Source organism: Penicillium waksmanii (assembly GCF_028829765.1).
Source record: "Penicillium waksmanii strain IBT 27052 chromosome Unknown utg000010l:1.0-3698451.0:1.0-3701458.0, whole genome shotgun sequence".
Lineage (NCBI taxonomy): Eukaryota > Fungi > Ascomycota > Eurotiomycetes > Eurotiales > Aspergillaceae > Penicillium > Penicillium waksmanii.
Genome location: NW_026643256.1, coordinates 1857339 through 1879234, shown reverse-complemented (window position 1 = coordinate 1879234; position 21896 = coordinate 1857339). Strand labels below are relative to the sequence as shown.

The 21896-nt window shown below is 51.6% G+C and overlaps 7 protein-coding genes across 7 annotated transcripts; 3 read left to right on the top strand and 4 right to left on the bottom strand.

The window, feature by feature from the left end:
- Positions 1-54: 54 nt before the first annotated feature.
- Positions 55-1695, top strand: N7481_012670 (IFRD domain-containing protein; the record flags this gene model as incomplete). The annotated part of the gene is made up of 2 exons (XM_057271889.1): positions 55-245; positions 447-1695. 2 exons carry the CDS (start codon positions 55-57, stop codon positions 1693-1695), a joined length of 1440 nt encoding a protein of 479 aa, XP_057116077.1.
- An 858-nt stretch (positions 1696-2553) lies between these two features.
- Positions 2554-5512, bottom strand: N7481_012669 (oxysterol-binding protein related protein OSH3; the record flags this gene model as incomplete). Its single annotated transcript, XM_057271888.1, has 3 exons — positions 2554-3693; positions 3728-5392; positions 5477-5512. 3 exons carry the CDS (start codon positions 5510-5512, stop codon positions 2554-2556), a joined length of 2841 nt encoding a protein of 946 aa, XP_057116076.1.
- A 693-nt stretch (positions 5513-6205) lies between these two features.
- spt6 (chromatin-remodeling histone chaperone SPT6) lies at positions 6206-10702 on the bottom strand (the record flags this gene model as incomplete). Its single annotated transcript, XM_057271887.1, has 4 exons — positions 6206-6456; positions 6533-10190; positions 10290-10454; positions 10517-10702. The coding sequence occupies 4 exons, from the start codon at positions 10700-10702 to the stop codon at positions 6206-6208; spliced, it is 4260 nt and encodes a 1419-aa protein (XP_057116075.1).
- A 919-nt stretch (positions 10703-11621) lies between these two features.
- Positions 11622-13545, top strand: ste7 (MAP kinase kinase Ste7; the record flags this gene model as incomplete). The annotated part of the gene is made up of 5 exons (XM_057271886.1): positions 11622-11912; positions 11995-12152; positions 12221-12758; positions 12819-12882; positions 12995-13545. The coding sequence occupies 5 exons, from the start codon at positions 11622-11624 to the stop codon at positions 13543-13545; spliced, it is 1602 nt and encodes a 533-aa protein (XP_057116074.1).
- A 1408-nt stretch (positions 13546-14953) lies between these two features.
- Positions 14954-17348, bottom strand: N7481_012666 (uncharacterized protein; the record flags this gene model as incomplete). Its single annotated transcript, XM_057271885.1, has 2 exons — positions 14954-15422; positions 15478-17348. The coding sequence occupies 2 exons, from the start codon at positions 17346-17348 to the stop codon at positions 14954-14956; spliced, it is 2340 nt and encodes a 779-aa protein (XP_057116073.1).
- Positions 17349-18601: 1253 nt separating this feature from the next.
- N7481_012665 (RPAP1 family protein) lies at positions 18602-20048 on the top strand (the record flags this gene model as incomplete). The annotated part of the gene is made up of 2 exons (XM_057271884.1): positions 18602-19126; positions 19233-20048. 2 exons carry the CDS (start codon positions 18602-18604, stop codon positions 20046-20048), a joined length of 1341 nt encoding a protein of 446 aa, XP_057116072.1.
- Positions 20049-21304: 1256 nt separating this feature from the next.
- On the bottom strand, positions 21305-21609 carry N7481_012664 (uncharacterized protein; the record flags this gene model as incomplete). The annotated part of the gene is made up of 2 exons (XM_057271883.1): positions 21305-21353; positions 21413-21609. 2 exons carry the CDS (start codon positions 21607-21609, stop codon positions 21305-21307), a joined length of 246 nt encoding a protein of 81 aa, XP_057116071.1.
- Positions 21610-21896: the final 287 nt, after the last annotated feature.

The window sequence follows — 21896 nt, the reverse complement described above, 5'->3', positions numbered from 1 at the left end:
AAACTTTTCTTACTGATCCCTCAAACCCTCTCCGATTCCAACAATCCTCCAATCATGCCCGATCTTCGCCGCCAGATTTTCGAGAGCGGCAAGACCGTCTCGCGCAAAGCGGCTTCGAGAGAAGCCTCGCGCACTACCTCCCGCGAAGGCTCCAAGCAAACATCTCGTCAATCTTCGAGGGCTGCGAGCAGGCCGCCTTCTGATGAAGAAGATTCTGGATTTCTTTCCGACGATACTGCCATGAGGTGAGTAACTGATTCGTCCCTAGTTTCTCCCCTCCTCCTCCTTCCTTTCCTTTCCAACTTTTTGTGCATTCAAGGAATCTACATGGTCCCACCCCAGTGGCGGGATGATGTCACCGCCGTCAAGCATTGTTTTTTTTTTCTCTACATTCTACTACATTCTCGAAATTGGATAGCTCCAGCTGACCACAATCACCCTTACAGCATCGGCTCACTGGATGACGAAAATCCCGAGCAAGAAAATGAAGATTGGCCCCAAGAGCTAGCCGATCGTATCCAGGAACTCCTCGAGCGCAAACGCAGCACCGTGCAAGGGCGTGAAGAAGCCTTGGCAGCTTTCTGCCGCTTGACCAAATACCACTACGCCGAGGAAGAACTCCGTGGCTCAGTCACCGATCTATTGAGCACATTCGCCCGAAGCGTTCGAAATGAAACCAGTACCCGCGAGGCGACAAATGCTCTCCGCGCGATCGAGTTGCTAGTCATCACGTCGAGCGACGATAAGATCTACGAAAATGCAGAGCCGGTGCTGACACGCAGTATCCGCGACTCTAGCTCCGCCGTCGTCAAGGCGGCTGCGATCCATTCTCTGGGCACATGTACCATCTTCGGTGGGGCCGGCGAGGACGGTATTCTCGAGCAAATGACTTTCCTACTCGACATCATTGCGTCGGATGGTCAGTCCATCGACGCAGCAGATGATGCGGGGTGTGTCGTTGCAGCTCTACAAGTATGGGGCTTCCTCGTGACTGAAATCGACGACTTCGAGAGCGAAAGCGAAGAAGCTGTCCAAATCTTCATGGACCAGCTCGACAGTGGTGACAGTGGTGTGCAAATCGCCGCCGGCGAAGCCATTGCCCTTCTTTACGAAAAGAGCTACACGCCCCAAGAAGACGATGACGACGATGAAGAAGAAGAATCCGATGAGAGCGACGAACACGCTCCAGATATCACCGGTCCCAAGCTCATCAAACGTTACAACGCATACCACAACACCCCCGAGCTCGAACGCTCGCTACAGTCCCTGGCAACAGTGCACAACAAACGCATCAGCAAGCGGGACAAGAAATCACTGCACAGCAATTTCGCCTCTATCCTAACCACGGTTGAGAACCCACGCCGTGGACCTCGTTACAATATGGCCATTGATCAGGACACTAATCGTCACTACGGTAGTACACTCACTGTTAAAATCGGTCGTCACGGTCTTATGAGTATCGATCGTTGGTGGAAGTGGGTTCGGCTTTCATCGCTACGCCGTATTCTGCTGGGTGGGTTTGCCGAGCACTATTTCCAGGGTAATCGGGCTGTCCTCGATAACCTCCCTGTGATGATGCGCAGTATCGGTGAGACTAGCTCGGGGGCTCCTGATCGCCACAGTGCTAAGAAGGCTGCCAAAATGCGCAACTCTCGGCGCTGGGCTGCGCAGAATGATTCTGATGGCGATGAGTAAATGACGCGATTGTGCCAGTTCGGTTTCATTCTCACCATACGTATCCAATGTGTTCATGACCCTCAAAGTTTTCTTTTCTTCAAGTTCTTTCTTTTTTTTTCTCTTTGGACCTCCGAGTCTGTTTCTTTCTAGTCTCTGCTCTGCACAGTGTGTCTCCTCCTTATAGTGACTTGAATCACGAAGTATTTATATCCTTGCGTTCTGTTTAAGTTTTTGGCCACTTGAGCTGAAGTTTGATGTTCAAGTTTGAAACCTTGGAAGTTGTTTACAGTGGATCAAATACGCACAATCCATTACTGAATATATAAAACCCGAAGCCTCTGATGTTCTACTAGTAGTATTATAAAGTCTTTACTGCAGGGCTCATCACACAATTATTACTCCCTGTGTGCCGAATTCATGCTAATCGTGACTCCAGGGCCCTGCCCAGGTAGTATATATCACTCGAAAACCTAAACAATTATGTTCCTCTCTAGTGCAACTTGCATAATCCAAATACTCCTAGTAATACAGACATAGATTGAAAAATGCTAGATGCAATTTAATTGACACCATATCTCTAGAACGGAGTTCCTAACTCGAAGAGGGAACTCAAACGCTTCATCCAACTCTATTGGAAGTTCTAAGTCCATACGAACAAGAAAACCAAAGTGAACACGAAGAACCAAAAATGAGGAAAAAATGAGGAGAGGGGAATAGTATAAAGTAGAGAATAAAGAAAGACCGAAAACTTGAATGGAATCGAAATCGAAATCGAAATCGAAATCGAAATCAGCCCATATACTAGTACCTAATACGCTAACACCACCACCACCATCACCACTAGTACTAGTAGGGAGTCTAGTGTCTATCTAGTGTCTAATTAGTCTCAAAAACAGGCACAACACTAGACCAATTCCCCCTAGCCCGCTCATCCCAATACCCATCCTTACCACCCTTAAGCCTCCAAACAACCTCCCCATCAGCATCATCACTAACCCGCGTAAACCAGCGCGGAATCCAAGCCTCGCCAGCATCCTCCATCTCGCGACGGCGGGCACGCTGACCTTCTTCCAGCTGGACCTTGACTTCCTCAGCTTTATCGAGGTCGCCTTCTTCCAAAGCGCGCTGATCAGGACGGAGACGCGAGTCCGTGGATGGGAGGTGATTCTCTTCCACGGGGGTAATTTCGTTCAGGGACGCGGCGAAGGCTGTTAGGCCATAGTGCTTGGGCGCGCTGGGGACGAGGGGTCCTGCGGACCAAATTGGTTTACCGGATGGTGTTGATCCATCGCGGGTGAGAGATAGCGCTGTTGGCCAGGACCCCGTTAGACCCAGGGAGAGTGGTTTGTTGTACGAGTCCACGGCTCGAGTGGAGACTTCTTCACTGCGGCCGGAGAACATGCCGCCAGCTTTGAAGGTGGTGATTGTTCGTTGGCCGGTGGTTTCATTTGCGACTGTCAATTCGCCGACTGGCTCGACGTATTTCTCGCCGGCGATGATGTTGCGTAGAAAGGATGTTGCTACTATCCAGCTGAAGCGCTCGCCTGTGGCATGGAGGGTGATGCGCACTCGACCTTCGGTTGTGATTTCTGCGGACTTGCCCCAGAACTTTTGGCTTGGCATGGGTGATTGGGAGAGGCTCCATTCGCGACTGTCGGCTTGGTAGGCCAGTTGGACTGGGCGGTGGGAGACCTTTTCGGCGATGAAGCGGAAGCCTTGGTCTTCGCGGACGAGTTCGTAGGTTTCGCCGAGCATAGGGTTGAAGGGTTTGCGGATAGATCGTTCTCGGACTCGATTGCTGGATAGAGAGGATAGAGCAAACGCCGTGACGTACATCAATCGTTCAGTGCTATCGGAGATCTGAGCAGCTTTGTCCAGCATCGATGAGTACTCGACAATCTCGGCTGCGCGCTGCAGCAGGGAAAGGGGCTCGTTCGCGGAAACTGGCATGGATATCGTGGATAGATCTTTGCCGACGTTCTTGCGCAGGAATCCGATCAGACTGGGGGGGTAGGACTGTCGGGGCTAAGATGTTTTGACGACGACGGACGGCATCCAACGGAAGGGGAGACAATGATTTGGGTTTGACTGGGAACAATGGAGAGGCATTGCTACTATCCTGAGGAGCTGTCGATTCGTCGTCCTCGTCACTATCTGAGGGAGCATCATCGACTTGCTCGGTAGCGGTGTCCGGTCGTTCTCCATTTTCTCCTTCTTCGTCACTGTCTTGGATTGTAAGGAGCGGGGAATTAGCACCTCCATCATTGGCATCGAAGAATTCCAAGTCCTCAGACTCCATACTCCGACGAGGGGCCATCGAGACCGTCGAGCGGGGTGGGTGTCGGCGCTGTCTGCTCTCAGAGAGAAGAGTAGAGAATTCCGTCACAACATTATCCAAATCGCGTAGAACAGCCATCAGATGGTCGTGGATCTCGTCCATTCCATCAGCATGACTGGCAATACTGGCAGGCTTGCCGGTAGGCACCACCAGCTGAGAAGAACTCGAATTTGACTGCTCCGGTCCCGGTGGACGCTTACCACTAGCATTGGAAGTTCCACTAGTCTTGCGCTTCCAGAAAGGCCGTCTCGGATCACGGTCACCACTGGGAGTTTCACTTGCAGATGCCGGTTGAGGGCTTGGAGATCGGCCACGGGTGCGCTCCGAAGCAGCGGGCGCTGGAGTCGTCAGGTACTTGGGATCCGTATCTCTAGCAAGGCGACGCACGGCATCACGCGAGCCAGATACTTTGCCAACAAGGCTTTCCACCTGAGTCCATTCTTGTTCCTCCGCCGGAGAGGGTTGGTCGGGGAGAGATATGCGCAGTTCAGGAGGACCGCCAAGATGAGAAATTCCATTCCCTTTGGGTGTCTCCGGAACAGAAGCCTTCTCTAGAGCGCCTTTCCAAGAGACGAAGTCTTGGTCATTGCTGGCGCGGAGATGCCAGATCTCCGTTCCGGAGTCAATGGAGATCTCACGGGACTTGTCGTTGGTCGCTACGGCCGCCAATGAAAGTGGGATGGCGCCTCGTAATGCTGACGAATTCGGATCATGGTAGTATGACAGAGTGCATGATGTGAAGTCCAAAGAGAAAAACCGACGTGCCCAGCCCTGGTGTCGCTTACGCCGGCGCTTTTGCAGCTGACCCGTGTGTACGGTTGACGTGGAGGTAACTGCGGTCTGCGCGCTCAGGGTCGATCGGCTGTTCCCACGACGCCGTGTCTTGGGCTGCGACAGGGATTCGGTCGAGCCACTGGTCGCGGCGCGAGCGATCGAAGGTGGTGCGGAACCATGCGGTTGTAGACCGGTCGGATAGGTCAGGAGAACGAGGGTGACGGTCTTAGAGATTTGTTTAGAGAAGGTGTTGTCGAAGACCAGCGCGTAGTTCCCAGCCTCATTCGTGGGCACATCGTATGTCCCTTGAGAAATCTTGTCGGCCTCGCACTTCCCGATCCATTTGATAGACTTGAGGCCGATGCCTGTAAGCTTGTCGATAACGGTGGATTGTTGATTGCGGGACCCGGAGTTCGCGGTTGCGGTTGCGGGGAGGTTCTCGTTGGAATCGGTGCTGTGGGAGTCGGAGGGGAGGTGAGAGCCGAGGGAGTTCGACTGGCCGGGATGCTTGAAGATGCCAAAGTTGACCGACTTCTTATGTGGTTGAATACTCCATGAGATGGTGTGGCCTGCGCCCACGTTGACCCAGCGCACGAAATAGGACTGTGGGAAACCAGGTTGGTTAGATTAGCATAACTAGAACGCTCTAGAGGGGAGCAATGGGGGATCTGAATCAGTATAACTCACCTTGCTATGGATCTCCAGCTCTTCCATTGCAGCCATGGTGCCCAGAGTCAGAGGTGGTTGCAGAAACAGGAAAGAGTATGTTGAGGTGTCAGCCTTATGACGATGAGGGCCGTCGCGGTCCGGTGGAGTTGCGGCTGAAGGGGGGGCGAAAGAGACAATGCCGGACAAGAAGGACACAGTTGCTCAAGTCTTTTTCATTTGTCTTTGATCGCAGAGAAACAGAAACAAAAACAAGAACAAAAACAAAAACAAAAACAAAAACAATCCGTGAAATCCGGGGGGAATACGATAACTCCCCTTTTGGCGGGGCAAAAGACCAACTCAAATGCAAATCACCCGAGGCCGAGGAATCACACTTCACATGGTCCCTGACGATGTCATTGTCCGCTGCCTAGGCTGGGCATGTCTTACAAGGCTGGTACGGGAATTTGGGAAATGGTAGGGATCCCTTGGATCCACCTTGTTTTCTACTGCACATCAGGCTGATGCTGGAAATTTGTATCCATTGTAACTCGAAGAATGGTTACACAATGCCCATATTCCCCCAACGGCCAACAGGTGTATCAAATTAAAATAAAAAGAGGCAAAGGTAAAGAAGAATCGGCACATGGAACTCAAATGCAATGCCCAGATTTTGTTTTTTGATCCGCTTTTCCTTGGATGAATGAATGAAGAAGATTGCAAAAAAAGAAAACGTAGATAGTACACTATACAGACGAGCATCTGCGCTCACCTCCTGACCCGACTCTGCATGTTGCTAAACATCAACTTGAAGCCATTGCAGAGGGCCTGCATGTCGGGATAGGGATTCTTCTGAAGCTCGTAGCCCTGAGGAATCACCTTGACTAGCCAGTTCTGGAGTCGCGAGTTCTCACCCGCCTTGAAGCAAAGGTAGAAGTAGCCGGGGTATTTAGGGTTGGTGCAGAATGCATAGGCGGAACGACGCGGGTTAGCCTTGGTGTAAGTCTCGAGCCATTGGTCTGTCGAATTTGTTATTGTTAGTTCAAGATTCTCCCTGCGGATGGAAAGTATAGTTGAAGTAGAATGGAATCATACCGGTCTCGGCCTTGCTGCCATCTTGGAATTTCTCATTCAGCGTCATCTCCTCGACCTTGCGGGCCATCGCCTTGACATGGTTGACGATCAGGTCGTCAAGATCACTGTAGGTATATTTGCCTCCAACCTTCAGAACACGGCCCACGGAGAACTCATTCTCCTTATCCAACTCCAGTACGTCAATATGTTGATAGACACCGTGTGCCACCTTCCATGTAACAGCAAGGTGGTCGTGGCCACGGGATGATGGACGAATAATGACCTCGCCACGAGCGCGAGAGCCCAAGTACTCCTCTGCTTGGGTGGAGTTGAATGGATGGAAGAGGGGATGCTTAATCACACGCATGGCTTGTCCACCCTGCTGTGTCTTCTCTTGCATAGCATCCTTGTCGGCACGTTCCTGCTGATCATCCCAATCGCCGTAGCCGCGGTCCGGGTTGCGATAAGAGGGATGGCTGACTTGATCTTCATGCAGGGACACATTGCAGGTGAAGTTCTTGCGGTTAAGGAACAAGATCTTAGCCGGAACTGTTTGATGCGGCGCATAGGCGTTGCGCACTGGAAGATCGTGGGGCACGCCGAGTTCGGTCTCTGCGACCAGCGCATCGACTCCACAGTCTAGTTTGGCATCAATGTGATCTTCGAACACCCGCTTGATCGCAATAGGAACCACCATGCCAGCGTGCAGCGATTCTGCCGTCTCGCCTGTGAGCATGGTAAAGATGTCGTCGCTGCTGAGGAAGACAAATTGTTTTCGCAGCTCCTCATACGGTTGTTGCAATTCTGCACGAATGGTTTCAAGAGTTGCACGCTTCCGCTGGTTGAGGTTCTTCTCAAGCTGCTCCGCATACTCCTCCAGGATCAAGTCGTTGACGCGATCTTGTTGCTCGTCGCGGAATAACTTCCGAACAATGGCACCAGTGCCGTTCTCGTCGGTCTCGGCCTTGATATCTTCCTCATCCAGCTCCAAAGCATCGGCAGCCATCTTGCGCGCGATATCGTAGTCTTCGGGATGCACACGAGTGTTGTCAAGAGGGTCGGCGTCCGGATCGGCATTTTCATAGTCAATGAACACAAAGCTAGCGCAGTTGTTCCATACCTTGATGCCCATCGCAGGGTACTGAATGTTTTCACCGACACCCAGCAGGTCCATTCGGTTGTTCACGTTGCCTCCGTTCATGTTGACGACCTTGAGAAGATGGGCTGCCTTACGGGGCCCAAGTCCACATACATAAGGTAGAAGATTGGCGCTTGCTGTGTCGTGAACGGCCTCATTGAGGTCCACTCCCACCAAGTTGACCATGTCAACTAGGGCTGTCTCCAGCTGCTTGAGCAGCAGTTCTTCTGTCACCAACTGCTGACCGGGTTTAAATTGAATAGACACAATGTCGCGACCGAGTGAGGCATACTCTTTCAGGGGGGATTGCAGATATCGAGCCAAAGCGACACAGTAATGTGTTAATGGTCCGAACCCTGGGTTATCTTGGCGGGCCCTTGGGCTTTGGTGGTAAAGGCGAGCGACCTCATCATTGACAATAACCACCTCCAAAGGATCACTGATCTCTTCATCACGGTCATCTGTGTAAAATGCACCACGGATATCCTTCAACTCAACGAGCTCAGACAGAAGCTTGTAGAGACGACGAGTCTCCGGTGTCATACCGGACACTCCGATAACATCTGGCTTTCGTCTCTCCACCAAATCCAAAAACGCTGCCACATCGGCGCCATCATTGACACCACGGTTTTGGTCGCCAACCGACAAGTCTGAAAATTTTCCATTTTCTAGCACACGACCATCTTCCTCGACGTAGGCCCAGTGGATAGGATCTCTACCCACAACACCGCTTCCGCAGGAGAGTGCAATGATCCGGGGCACTGTGCCCAGAACCATACCCTTGGGTTTATAAGGAGATTGGTCCAATCGTTGAGAGAATGCCTCGCGGCACTCTCTGGCAACGTGGTTCTCACACTCTTGACGGATGTTTTCTTTGACACTGCGGTTGATAAGGCGCTCCAGTTTGACCAAGGCCATATCCAACACTTCGCGGCGGAGGCGGTTCCAAGCGTCGGCAACTTCTGAGTAGTTGTCAGATTCGATGTCGGTGTAGAGTCTCTGGCGGAATTGATTGAAATTCTCGAAGCGCACACGAACTTCCACAAGGCCTTCCTCCTCAGCCTTCAGCATGCGCAAGAACATTTCCGGCTGACGAGCAATATCACTGAGTTGCTGGTTCCGCAAATATTTGAATTCGTAGTAAGGATGCTGTTCGTCAATTCGGCGCAGACCCTTCTCTGTGCGGAAACAATCAACCACACCGTTCATGTAGTATGCTTGTCGAATGACCTTGCGCATTTTAGCGCTGCAAGAGATTTCCTCAGCAAGCATAGATTTGGCGGCTTTCAGAACATGAGAGCCGCTTGTGAAATTGGTATCCACAAATTGATCGGCCAGCTCGTCTGGGCCCTCGGTGGGGTCTTCTGTGTATTGACGACGACCCTCTTTGGAGGCATTTTGTGCAAAGGCGTCGGCAGTTATGCCAAAGGCACGCACCAACCCATATGCCTTGCCATTTCGAACTCGTTCAAAGATGGTCTTGCCGGTCGTCTTGCGTCGTTGGGTTTCGCCATTGGTTTCGCTATTCACGGTCGATGCGTCATGGATTTGAGAGGCATATTGGAAATGCATATACTCTTGCACGTCCTGCAGCTCCTCGACGGTGGTCGCCGAAACCGAAAGATCCTCCACAATGCTGTCACTAACATTGAAAAGACTTTGCAGATTTTCATAGGTTTTTTGGATTGTGGAGCGTCTGTCGATGAACGAGCGGAACTTGAGGTCGTATTCGAAGATGTCCCATAAGTCTGTCATGTTCAGGAGCTTTTCAGCACGAACATGGTATTGTGCCGACTCATCCGCGGGATCCTCTCCATTCAGAGTCTCCTTCACAGCGTGGATCATGTAATCCTTCCGGTGTTGGAAAATGAACGGAACTTCATAGTCATCTGTAATCAAGAATTCGAGCATCTTGGCCACCGATCGTTGGAAGGGCTCACGCAGTTCCGGGTCCATGCGCTTCTTGAGCAGCATCAAATTCGAGATCCAGACCGCTTCCTCTCTGAATTGGTCCTCCGAAAGCACCACATGGCGGTATGGCTTGCGTGAAAGTTGATGGCGTTCGGGCTCATCTAGGAGACGGATCTCGTTGTCCTCCTCCGTCAACATTCTTTCCGCTAGCTCCGAGGGTTCGAAGACATCGGTCATATTGATCTTTCGCGACTCGGTCACTTTGTCCTCCTCCTCCTGTTCTTCAATGTCGAGGGCGAATCTGTATTCTGTACCATCGCCAAATGCTGCACGAAGGTCCTCCAGGGCATTTTCGTCTAGGCCGGCGCCTTCGGTAGCACCCAGACCGGGTACATGTGCTCTGGATGGAGGCGCAACTTCCAGGTCGTCTCGTTCACGCTGACCCTCTTCATCCGAAAATGTGTCCTCTTCAATAAAGTCGTCAAACTCGTCGTGCCCGCCTCGACGGGGCCCAGCATGTTTGTAAGGTTCCGGTTCCTCCTCCTCGTCCGAATTGAAGATGGCATCAACACCTTGGGATGGTTGGTGACTATCACGGTCTTTTCTGCGTTTGAGGCGTTTGAATTTATTCTGTTAATCGGTAGACAATGGCCGTGTCAGTAAATGTACCCACAGTACCCTTCGAGGGTTTCCCAAAGACGCATAGTGAATTGTTAAACAAGCGCATACCTCAGAAGGTTGACCACGGCTCAGCCCAGGTACATGTTCACCGATCAGCTCCAGATCATCCTCGTCGAGATGTTCCTCTTCCCGAGGGCGTGATCGCTTGCCCCTGTGGTGACGACGGCGGTCTTCGATCTCTTCATCTTCGTCGACGATGAATCCTTCACGAACCTATCGCATAAATTGATTGTTAGCGCGCATGCATCTTTCATGGGGTTCGAGCTCCAACTCACGGCGCGAGCAGCCTCTTCGTCATCGTCCTCTTCTTCATCTTCCTCACTCGAGTCATTGTAGTGGTTCACGGTCCCGGCGCCCTCGCGGACCTCACCTTCATCGCCTTCATAATGTTCAGCGACATCCGCGTCATTCTCGTCATCATCCCTCATGGCCTCGCCATCGACCAAGTCGCGGAGACTCATGGTGGCTGGTCGGTAGCGATCCTTATTCCTAGTGGAAAGCGAACAAGGACCAAAGGTTTGAAGATGAAGAGGACGATAGCGCAAATCCGGCACCCGGCAGTGCCCGATTCAGAAAGGCGAAGTAATGGGAGTGGGTTGGAGGGAATTGAAAGAGAAAATGAGAGCAGAGCAGAGCAGAGCGCGCGAAGGCAGGGAAACCTACGACTGGCCGGTACTTGTGGCTAGTGTGGAGTGGCTGACACCTCTACTAATTTGGTTAGTCCCAATTATGTCAGCATTTGCGCCACATTTTACTAGATCACGTGCTGGGCATTCACCCAAGGCAATCCCAATCGGTGCCTGAATCTTACTGCATTGCATGGTCGAGTCGGATCCTGCCTTGTCGATTTCCTATGCAGTACTGTTCCTGGCTAGCTGCCCTTTGGTACCTTAACTGTTAATATTATTTGTTCTATATTGGATATTTTTTGTGAATGTTTCCAACCCCCAATCCACTCCTCACAAAGAGGGATTTTCCTTCCGAGGAACAGCTCCTATGGGGTAAAGACCAGTGGAGAAGCAGGGAACACCTGTGTTTCAAAGTAACAGTAAAGTCTTCAACGTAGGAAAGACATATTAGCAAAGTCTACCGCCCCCCCCCCTGTGATCCTGCACATCCCTCTTCCCTTTTGACTATTTTTGGCGCCAGCTGTCCATCCTCTCGGTGTTGTTGGTCCAGTCGATGCGCCCGCAAGGCCCAATCAGCGCCGCCAAGCACACATCTTAAGGTGATATCGGGTTCCCCGCCGCTAGTTCGCGCTTCTGCTTCTCCCTCTCCCATCAGCGCGGTCGGTCTTGCGCTGAGCCGACTTCTCTCCCTTTTCTCCCCCACCTTCTTTGTCGACCCCTCGACTTGTCATAATCTTCCGTTCAAACAGCCATGGCCGACCAGTTCAAGGCCCGGACGTTGAAACGCAAGAACGTCAAAGGTCTTGCCCTCAATGCGACCCCCAAGCCCGCCGCCGCAAATGCCTCCGACGGTGATGCCCAAGTTCCCGGGGCGGTCGGTAACTCAGAGGGCACTCGTACAGATACCCTGGAAATTGGCCTGGAGTTCCGACTCGATCTCCGAAGTGAGGACCTGGTGACGTTGAAAGAACTGGGAGCCGGTAATGGAGGCACAGTCTCCAAGGTGATGCACGCATCAACCAAGGTGATCATGGCCCGAAAGGTGAGTGTCTTGAATTCGTTTTTTTTTTCTTGTCCGCTGTCAATTTGTCCAACTCCAAGCTAAATAATTGCTCGTCTACCAGATCATTCGAGTTGATGCCAAAGAAAACGTGCGAAAACAAATTCTCCGAGAACTTCGAGTGGGACACGACTGCAATTCCAACAATATTGTGACCTTCTATGGTGCCTTCCAGAACGAGGCCCGAGACATCGTCCTGTGTATGGAATATATGGACTGCGGGTAAGTTTCTAGGCGGGGAGCCTGTCCCGTTGATGACCCCTCCTGGCGGCTAACATTGTGGCACACAGATCTCTCGACCATATCTCAAAGAACTTCGGCCCCGTTCGAGTTGATGTGCTGGGCAAAATTACAGAATCCGTTCTTGCTGGTCTGGTCTATCTGTATGAAGTTCACCGTATCATGCATCGCGATATCAAACCTTCCAACATCCTAGTCAACTCTCGCGGAAACATCAAGCTGTGTGATTTTGGTGTCGCTACGGAAACTGTCAACTCCATCGCCGATACCTTTGTTGGAACGTCGACCTACATGGCCCCGGAGCGTATTCAGGGAGGGGCCTATACCGTCCGCTCAGATGTGTGGAGTGTTGGTTTAACCGTCATGGAACTGGCCGTTGGACGATTCCCATTTGATACTTCAGAATCTGCGGCCGGAGACCGAGCCAGTGCCGGCCCAATGGGTATTTTGGATCTGCTTCAGCAAATCGTTCACGAGACTGCTCCTAAGCTGCCCAAGAGTGATGCTTTCCCGCCCATCCTGCACGACTTTGTTGGCAAGTGTCTACTGAAAAAGTCTGAGGAACGCCCAACTCCGCGAGAGCTTTATGTACGTTGAGAATGCACCTAGACCCTTGGGTATCACCGTGACTAACGCTTTCGGATATAGGACAAGGATGCTTTCCTACAAGCGGCAAAGCGTACGCCAGTCGACCTGCAAGAATGGGCCATCAGTATGATGGAACGTCACAATCGCAAGTCCTACTTACAGCCCCCCTGCGCCGAAGTCTCTCAAGGACACTCAAGCTCCCACTCCGACCACCTCATCTACTGTTCCTATACCAGCAGCGGCACCCCCAGCCCCAGCACCAATTCCGGCACCAATCTCCAAGCCTCCTCCCCCTCCCATCAGCAAGACAGTCCGCGCCCCACAGCCACAGCAATCACCTTACCAACAACAATCACCCTACCAACAACATCCTTCTTCGGGTGAAATCCCACTCAACATTGGCAACGAGTTCCCCATGCCCAACCGCTACTACGGCCATCAGCCTCAAAGCTACTCGTCCCGCACCAACTCCGCGAAGTCTCCACCACCACCATCATTGGAGCACCTGTCCCTGGAAACAAAAGACGACAGCGATCACCGATCCCGCCGCCCCAGCCGCCAGCATCTAGGCGACCCCGTCTCAGCCGTCGACGCACCTTCGCGACCCTTCATGAGCCCGCGCTCCGCAAGCTCACACAACACCAAGTCCCGCACAAACTTGAACCCAGCTACATTGCCCATCCGCGCGACTCCCCCGCCAACCGGTCCGCCTCCACCCCCACCAGTCTCCGCAGGTGGAAACTATCGTGGATACCCTGGGTATGGTATGCCAGGTGCAACATCCTGAGTGCCTTAGAAAAGCGGAACCAACACCGAAAAAAACACAAAAAATACCGACACGAGTCAGGGATGCCGATATGCCATGTTTGAAATGATTTCTCGCGATGTCCGGCCATCTCAGATGCTTTTTGCATATGCATGAATATGATATTCACACTGCGCCTTCGAGCTGCATTAGCCCACATCGAACCCATGTCTTCTACCACTTACTTTCTTTGCCTTGCCTTGTTTTTGTCAACTTCATCTTGGCCATCTTGTGAGAGAGGTTGTTTTATCCCAACCCCGCGTCGATCGGATTCGGAATCAAGGCCAAGCGGAGCTAAAGGCAAGCACACTGTTTCATCCATTCACTTCCCCAGCCAACCTCATTTTGAATTCTCTATGTTTATTTTCTTTTCTTGTCTGTCTGGTTCTTTCTTCCCCTCATCCTGCCTTCTCTTCTCTTCCATTCTATTCCCCAACTCTATTCCTGGCCATCCCTCTTTTTTTGCCCCCGGTTCTGGTTCTGGTTCCCCTCCGCCTTCGCCTTCCTTCTCAATGACCTTCCCTTCCCTTCATCCTGGCAACGACCGACCAAATGACAACGGGCGATCTTGGACTTGTGATTTGTTTCCTTTCCCCCTGCATGATACGGCGTACATATGTGCAAGCTCTGATCTGATGATACTTCAATTTCATATTAAATCTGGTTATTTTATTTCTTCTTCTTCTACGAGTATGAGTATGAGTATATAGTACCGTGATGGTTACCCTACCGAGTACTAGTATCTGTAAACTCTAACTCCCGGTCATGTCTTAGCTTCAACCTGAACCTTGGAACTTGAATTGAAGTACAAAAGACCATCTAGTACTAGTAACTATCTACTAGTATCCAATCCATCCATACGCATGCCAAAGTTCCAAGGTTTCTCTGCCCGGAGCCATGCTACTAATATTGGGCACACTGGCATTTGCTGTAGTACGAAACTTAACTTAGCCACCAGTAAAAGATTTACATCAGGATGCAGCCTGAGGCTCCACTGATATCATTCAAGTTCTTTCCCAGAAGACGCGATGTCGATGCATTCATACCCCACGAACAGGGATCAAAACCATAACCACAGATAAAAACATTTAAAAATGTACGAGTATAGATACAGATTCACACGCATAACAGCAAAACAAGGCTCTCGAACGAAACAAAGACAAAAAGAAACCACGCAAGCAAGCAAGCAAACAGCAAGTCTGAGATCAGTCACGAGAGAAACAACGTACAACCATTCTTTCCATACTGACGCCTACACCGACACCGGAATGAAGTGCAACACACACAGATTCACATGAGAATAAACTCCATAAAGTAGAGAGAGAGCAAGACGAGGAGGAGAACGAAATCTTCAATCACAGAAAAAAAAAAAAAAACAATCAGTCTATTGTCATGACAAGCTCGGGCCAGCAAGCGGGCTAGGACCCGGCGTGGGAGCGAGATTAGAATTGTGGTTAGGAGTCAAGTTCGGCGGAGCAGGCGCGAGATCCATCATCGACATCACTGATGGATTATTATTATTCTGGGCAGGGGTGGAAGGCGTTGACGCTGACGATTTCCCACCACGGGTACTTGAGCTTCCGCCGCGACCAGACCCGCCTCCACGACCACCGCGGCCTTCATGGGTCGCCGATGCCGTAGTGCCATTGCGTTCGCCGTGCTTTTCAGCGTCGGCTTTTTTGGACCCGCGAGGTCGGCGCGAGGTACCGCCTCTTGAACCGGGGCCGCGTAGGGGCAGGCCTGTGTCTTGGGATATGGGTACCGCTGCAGCGATGGGGACATGGGGGTGTGAAGCCAAAGCTCTACCTCGGCCTGTGCCTCGTCCACGACCACGACCACGCTTGATTGTTCCGTCGGCACTATGTGGTTGATTAGTATGCGGCTTAAGTTGGGAAAAAGATGAATAAAACTAACCGTTCCACCTGCACTTTATCACCCTCTGGCACGAGTGGGCCACTGTACACGAAGAATCCGTCTTTACTCGCAGCGGCTTGTTCCTGCCAAGCCATCTCAGTGTCGTCAACGAAAGGGTCGTCTCGATCGTACTCCTCCACCTTCTTCCGCCGCCTCTTCTTGCCATCACTGGCTTCAGAGGGCGCACCATTGGTCCCGGTTCCTGCTCCTCCCATAGTAATGTCTCCGTCCATATCACTATCGCGATCTACATCGAGACTCAGATCTTCCTCGGCGCTCTCTCCGGCAGACTTGCCCTTGTCATTGCGCTCGAGAGCAGCACCCGCAGCAGCAACACGTGCAAGGCGCTCTTTGTGCGCAGCCAGGCGAGGATGCAATGCTGCGAATCCATACTGCTCCTCTGCTAATTGCGCAAAGTTCACGATATGGTTGCCCTTTTGGAGGGGAACATGAACAATGATGTTTGGCGTACTGCGCGCATCCGGTGACTTGGAATCGTCTGCGCCACCGAACAAGGCAGTGGTGATCAGCCCAGAACCTTGAGGAAGTGGAGGAGCTTCCTTGGTTGTGCGGCCCGGCTTTGGTGATGGGGCCTTGGAAGAGGGCGCGGTAGCGGTACCCTTCTCTTTCTTTGCGCTTGATGCGACTTGTTCCTTCGAGTCAATATCCATGGCATCTGAGGCTTGTTGTGGTTTCTGCGGGGTAAACGCTTGCACCAGGGGTTCGGGTTGCCGTGGGGGTTGCAGCGACTGAGCTGTTTGCTGCTGTAGGGCTGGTGGGGAGAGTTCCAACTGGGGAGGTTGGGACAGCGGTGGACGTTGACCCGAAGCTGTATATGATGCATGGTAATTGGATGGTATTGACTGAGACGCGGGAGCTGGACCGTTTGACGGTGACGATACAGGCATTGGTGACGGAGCTAGGGAAGGATGAGAGGGTGCAGGAGCCACGGCAGGCGGCGCCGGGGAGGAAACGGTCGAGACATGTCCAGAGGTAGATCGAGTAAGTTGTGGATAGGACGGTTGTGAGCTTTGGGTAGGTGGGTCGATGATACTCGAAATTGCCGGCGAGGCGCTGGCACGATAGTTACTTTGGGGCGAAACGGTATGTGTTGGGGGACTATAAGCTGGCGCGGGAGAAGCGGTGCCGAAAGCTGAGCGAATCGGGTCAAAATTCTGACCACTGGTTCGAGGTGGTGGCTGCGCTTGCTGAGGAGGAGGAGGAGGAGGGGGTTGTGAATGAGGCCGAGGCGGATACGATTGGTGAATGTTATAAGCAGGGCCAGATGGTGGTGGGTGTGGACTTGGGGAGTATGTCGGTGTCGGGGCGGGGGGAGCAGCGGGTGGGGGAGCAGACACCGCGGGTGTTGGCGTGGCTGCGGCTGCGGGTGTGGGTGAAGGTGCAGTTACTGGTACAGGTACAGGTGTAGGAGCTTGAGACGGTGCTGGAACTGGAGTTGGAGCTGGAGTTGAAGTTGAAGCTGGAGTCGAAACAGGTGCAGGTTGGGGAGAAGGAGCCGGAGCAGCCTTCTGTGATGGGGTCCGGGGGTCTGCAGTGGCCGAAGTAGCTGCACCAGCCACCGTGCCTTCATCCGGTTGCTCTAATTTTGCCTTCTTGCGCGCTGCCGCGGTGGTCATGGACTTTTCGCGTGGACGGCGAGGAGCGCGGGTAGGCTTTTCTTTTTCTTTTGTTTCCTTTTCCTTTTCCTTTTTTGCCTTTGTATCCGGGGTGTTGGCTGTCTCTTCATCCTTCTTTCGACGCGACCGCCTAGTAGTGGAGGCACGTCGGGTGTTCAGCCCTTCGGCCTTGGTGTCTTCGACGGGCGGGGCTTCTTCTTTGGGGACACCCGTCCCAGGAGTTTCCGTGGCCATGGTTGTGGTATAAGTCGAATTGGCGGAAAATCACTGATGGTGAGTGAATAAATAATAGAGAGGATGGTGTTGGATGTTGAAGGTGGAGATGGATGTTGGATGTGGTCGGTCGGGGCTGACGAGGTTTAGAGAAATTGGGGGGAAAGGTGGGAGGTGGATGGGTGTGGGAATGGAACACCAGATTGGATGGATAAAACCACAAATGTTTGGAGGAGAAGATAGTGTCGGGGAAATTAGATCAATGAAACAAGAACATCAAAACTGATGGTGGTGGGGGGTGGATAGGAAAGAAGAGAAAAGGACATCGAGAAGAAGGGGGAAAAGAAAGAGGAGAGGGATAAGAGAAGGAAAGAGAAAGAAAAGGGCGGGAAAGGGCGAAAAGGAAAAAAAAAGGGTAGGAAAGGGGAAAAGCGATCAAGGAGCAGTTTGGATGTGCTCGAATTCACAGTTAACCAGGGCACACGCGCTTTGCAAAAAGAGATCTAAGCGTGGTATCAAATAGTTCCGATGATGGTCGGTTTCGAGCTCATAGTGAGGGATCTCTGACCAGTTGAAACCTATACTTTCAAGTGATATTGGACTCTTCATGAAGTCATTCAATGCAATTCCTCTCTTCGATACGCGCGGATCTGGCGTTAGTGGAGGTGGTCCATCATTTTCCCGCGTTTACTTCGGCTCCGCAACCCTCTTAGGCCTAGACGCCTGTTGCATCGATGATCGCAGTACGAAATCTGGGGACCCGACCCTTCCAGTGTACCTTCAACAGGGTCCTCCTGGATCAGGATTCCCTCTCTTTGGATTTGGGTATTTCTGTGGCGTTGCGCATCTCTATCTCGTCTTAGAACTAGAGATCGATCGCATCTGCAGTATAATTGGATAAGATGTTGGGCATCAAACAAGCTTGGGAAGTATAGGAATGATGACGATAGGTGAGAGTGAAGGCGAGGCAGAGAATAGTTGAGGATCTATTGAGCATCAATTGAGTCTGTGGTTTAGAATAATACCATTCGCTACTGTCTGTGTAGATAGCTAGTGAATCGTACGCAGTACCAGGTCCAGCTGGCCTCGTCAACTCCCCAGACTTGCAATGGTTACGCAGGGTTCCCTTTTTGAGCCTAGCACATCCGTCGCCAGAGCTAACCTGTTATGGTTAGCGCCATGCATGCATACTCCAATTTTAGTTTTTGGAAGGGTTGAGCCGCAGGCCCCGCCCTGACATAACTGAACTTCTTTTTTCCCCTCTGCATCCCATCATGGCTTTCCCCGGTGAGCGTTTCGCTCTCGACCTCGAGGGCGATATTAATATCCCTTCCAACCCTCCTGCCTCGCCATTTGACTTGATCGGTGAAATCCGCGAGAGAGCTCCCACCGCCGCCAACCCGCCCGCACCGACGCCCACCGCTTCTTCCACCGGTTTCCCCGCCCACCGTCGCCGCAACAAACCCTCCTCGTTCAAGCAGCGCCGTGCTGAGCAAGCCACTCCTACTGCGCCTTTAAAAGAAGATCTCACAAAATCTACTCCGCCCACTATACAGGATGACAAGAAGTCCATCGGGGAGGAGAACACCCGCCATCTGGCATCCATGTCAGAGGCGGAGATCGAGAAAGAGCGGGAAGAGCTGATGGCATCGCTGGACCCTGGACTCCTAGAACGCTTCTTGCGTCGTGCAAAGATCGACGAAGATGAAAAGACTAGTGACAGCACTCCCTCATCAATGCCCGCAAAGGCGGAAGAAGTGAAGGACGAGAAAGAATTACCTTCCCAATCCAAGAAATCGGTCTCCTTCGATATCCCACCCACGGCCAAAGAAGCAACACCCAAGAAACCACCAACCACCAACCCCCTACCTACCCCTACCCAGTCTACACCGAAGCTGCCACCAGGACACGACGACCTCCCCCCCAACCAACGTTCCAAAGGACCTCCACCCCGCCTCGGAGTATCCAAACATGGACCCATCAACCATCGAACGCTTCCACTTCCCTCAACCAACGCAACCAATGCCAACGCTCGATCCATCATCTCCAAACTTCCTCGCCGATCTAAAATCCCACTACTTCCCCGAAATCACCCACGACCCCTCATCCCTCTCCTGGCTCCAACCCCCCTCATCCTCAGAAGAAGATCCCGATTCCACATCCGCCTACCACCCCGCCAGCAACGCCATCTCCATGGCCCCCTCTGCAATCCGCTTCTCGCTACGCGGAACCATCCTCGCCCCGGAAACTTCCCTCTCCCTCCCGACCAACATGGGCCTGCATCACCACGGTGACGACCCGCAAGCTGCGGGCTACACGATTCCCGAGCTGGCGATTCTATCCCGCTCGACTTTCCCTGCGCAGCGGTGCGTTGCGTGGCAGGTTCTTGGTCGGATTTTGTATCGTCTGGGTAAAGCTGAGTTTGGAGAGCGGGGTGGACAGTTGTCTGAGGGGTTGTGGTTCTGTATTGAGAAAGAGGGTGTTGTTGCGGGGATGTTGACTGAGGCGGATGGTGGGGTGGACTCGAGCTCGAAGCTGGGCAAGATCAAGACTGACGAGGGAAAGAAGGATGGTGAAAATGATGCTGGCCCGCCGGTTGCGTCGGGTATTGGGCGACATGCTAGTGCGACTGCTTGGGCTGTTGAGGGTGTTTGGTTGTGGCAGAAGGGTGGTGCTGGTGATAGGGGTTTGTTGAGAGAAGGTCAACATCGGTCGACGTAAATTGTACTAGTCTCTTGCGATTTTGTGCGTCAAGCTTGAAATATTTCCGATTTCTCTGAGTTAGTTGAATTTGCATCGAAGCGTGGCTTATATATAGATTCATGACATACTTCAACTCTGAGTCTAGAACTTGAAGTTCAAGATACCAAAAATATATCATTCCAGATATCAGAAATACCTCAGTTACTACTAATAGTAGTACTACTACCTAGGTAAAACCGACTCTATCCAATAATTCAGAAAGCACCTACTACTACTACTACCTCTACTACTACTACTACCTCTACTACTACCTCTACTACTACCTCTACTACTACCTCTACTACTACTACCTCTACTACTACTACTACTACTACTACTACTACTACTACTACTACTACTACTACTTATGCCAGAGAACCCGTGTCAGCATTTACCTCTAGGGCTGCCATGCCCGATTCCCACCCGGAATTCTAATGCGAGATACTTAGAAATATACTGAACCAGCCCGAACCTGAGTATATATTTACTAAGGAGGCCTTGAGCCCAGGCGCAGTAGATGTACACGGATGTCCAGGTCACGGTCACTGTGTGCTAGTACATCTCATTGAATATTAGGATCCATACATGATGACTATATCTACAGACTGCATGAGTATACGTATTTAATGCTCTTGACCAATAGAAATTGATTAAGATTGACTACTCCCATATTCAGTTCTCAAAATTGTTGACGGGACCGAGCTGAGCCGTAATTATGTGGGTAGCTATGTAGTCTGTAAAAATCCCCGTCGCTAAGCCCGTTCCACTTTATCTCTATCCAAGCCCTGGAGCCCTGTCCGGGTGGAGGATGGATCCACTTCAAACTCCTCGCACGAACCAGGCGTTAATTAGTATAGATTGAAAATATAAAAATCATGGGAGATCCGCCCGGGTGGATTGGATCCTATCTTGTCCCATGAGGGCTGATTCAACAGCCCCTGGAAGAGTAGTGAGGGCTACGGCTCTTGAACTTTGTACTTGGTAGCCAGGATTACCAAAAAGCATTGAGCGAACACTTTAAAAAGAACTCAAGTAGAAAAGGTTATTATAAAATATTTTGTGATATTTTTCTATTATATTATATATTCCGTATTCCCATCAATTAAGTCGTAAAATTATAGCCCAAATGCGCAGCATCCCAGCATCTTCGTTCGCCATCTCAGGCTAGTATATGTGTGTGAGTGGACTAGGCTTGTCCAGTCCAGTCCATGTATAGTCAAGGCCAGGCCTTACATTTACTTGGAGGCAGGCTTTTCCGAGTTGCGACGGTTGAGCTTCTTGGTCCTATGGGGCATGGATTAGCGGATATTCAAAGTTTTTGGGAAAGTGAAGAATGAACATACTGGCGAGAGAACCATGAGAAGCGGCGAGAGGAAGAAGATCCAGCAGGGACAGACTCCTGGGACTTGTTCATGCCCTGGAAGATGCTCTCAATTTGCTCAGCGTCGAGCTTAGCGCCGGTAACGTTGCTGGTGCTGGAGGCGGCCGAGCGAGGGCTGGTGCCGTAGGGGCCATTGCCGATGTAGGGACAAGCAACCATTTTGATTTGTGGAGGGTTGTTTGGGTGGTAGATACCGAGAGTTGGTATTTGAGTTGTGAGGAGTGGTAGTGAAGTGAAGAGGAGTGAAGTGAAGAGGAGTGAAGTGAATTGGATTGGATTGATGATACTCGAATTTGCAGGACATTGAACACGTTTATATCCTATTCTCAATTCCTTGCCTAGTATACATCTGGTTAGCTTTTTTGCGCTTTTTTCTGATGGTCATGGGACGGCCATACCGAAAACAAACCCGTGTGCCGGGAACCCGAACCCACTGGCAGGCCCAG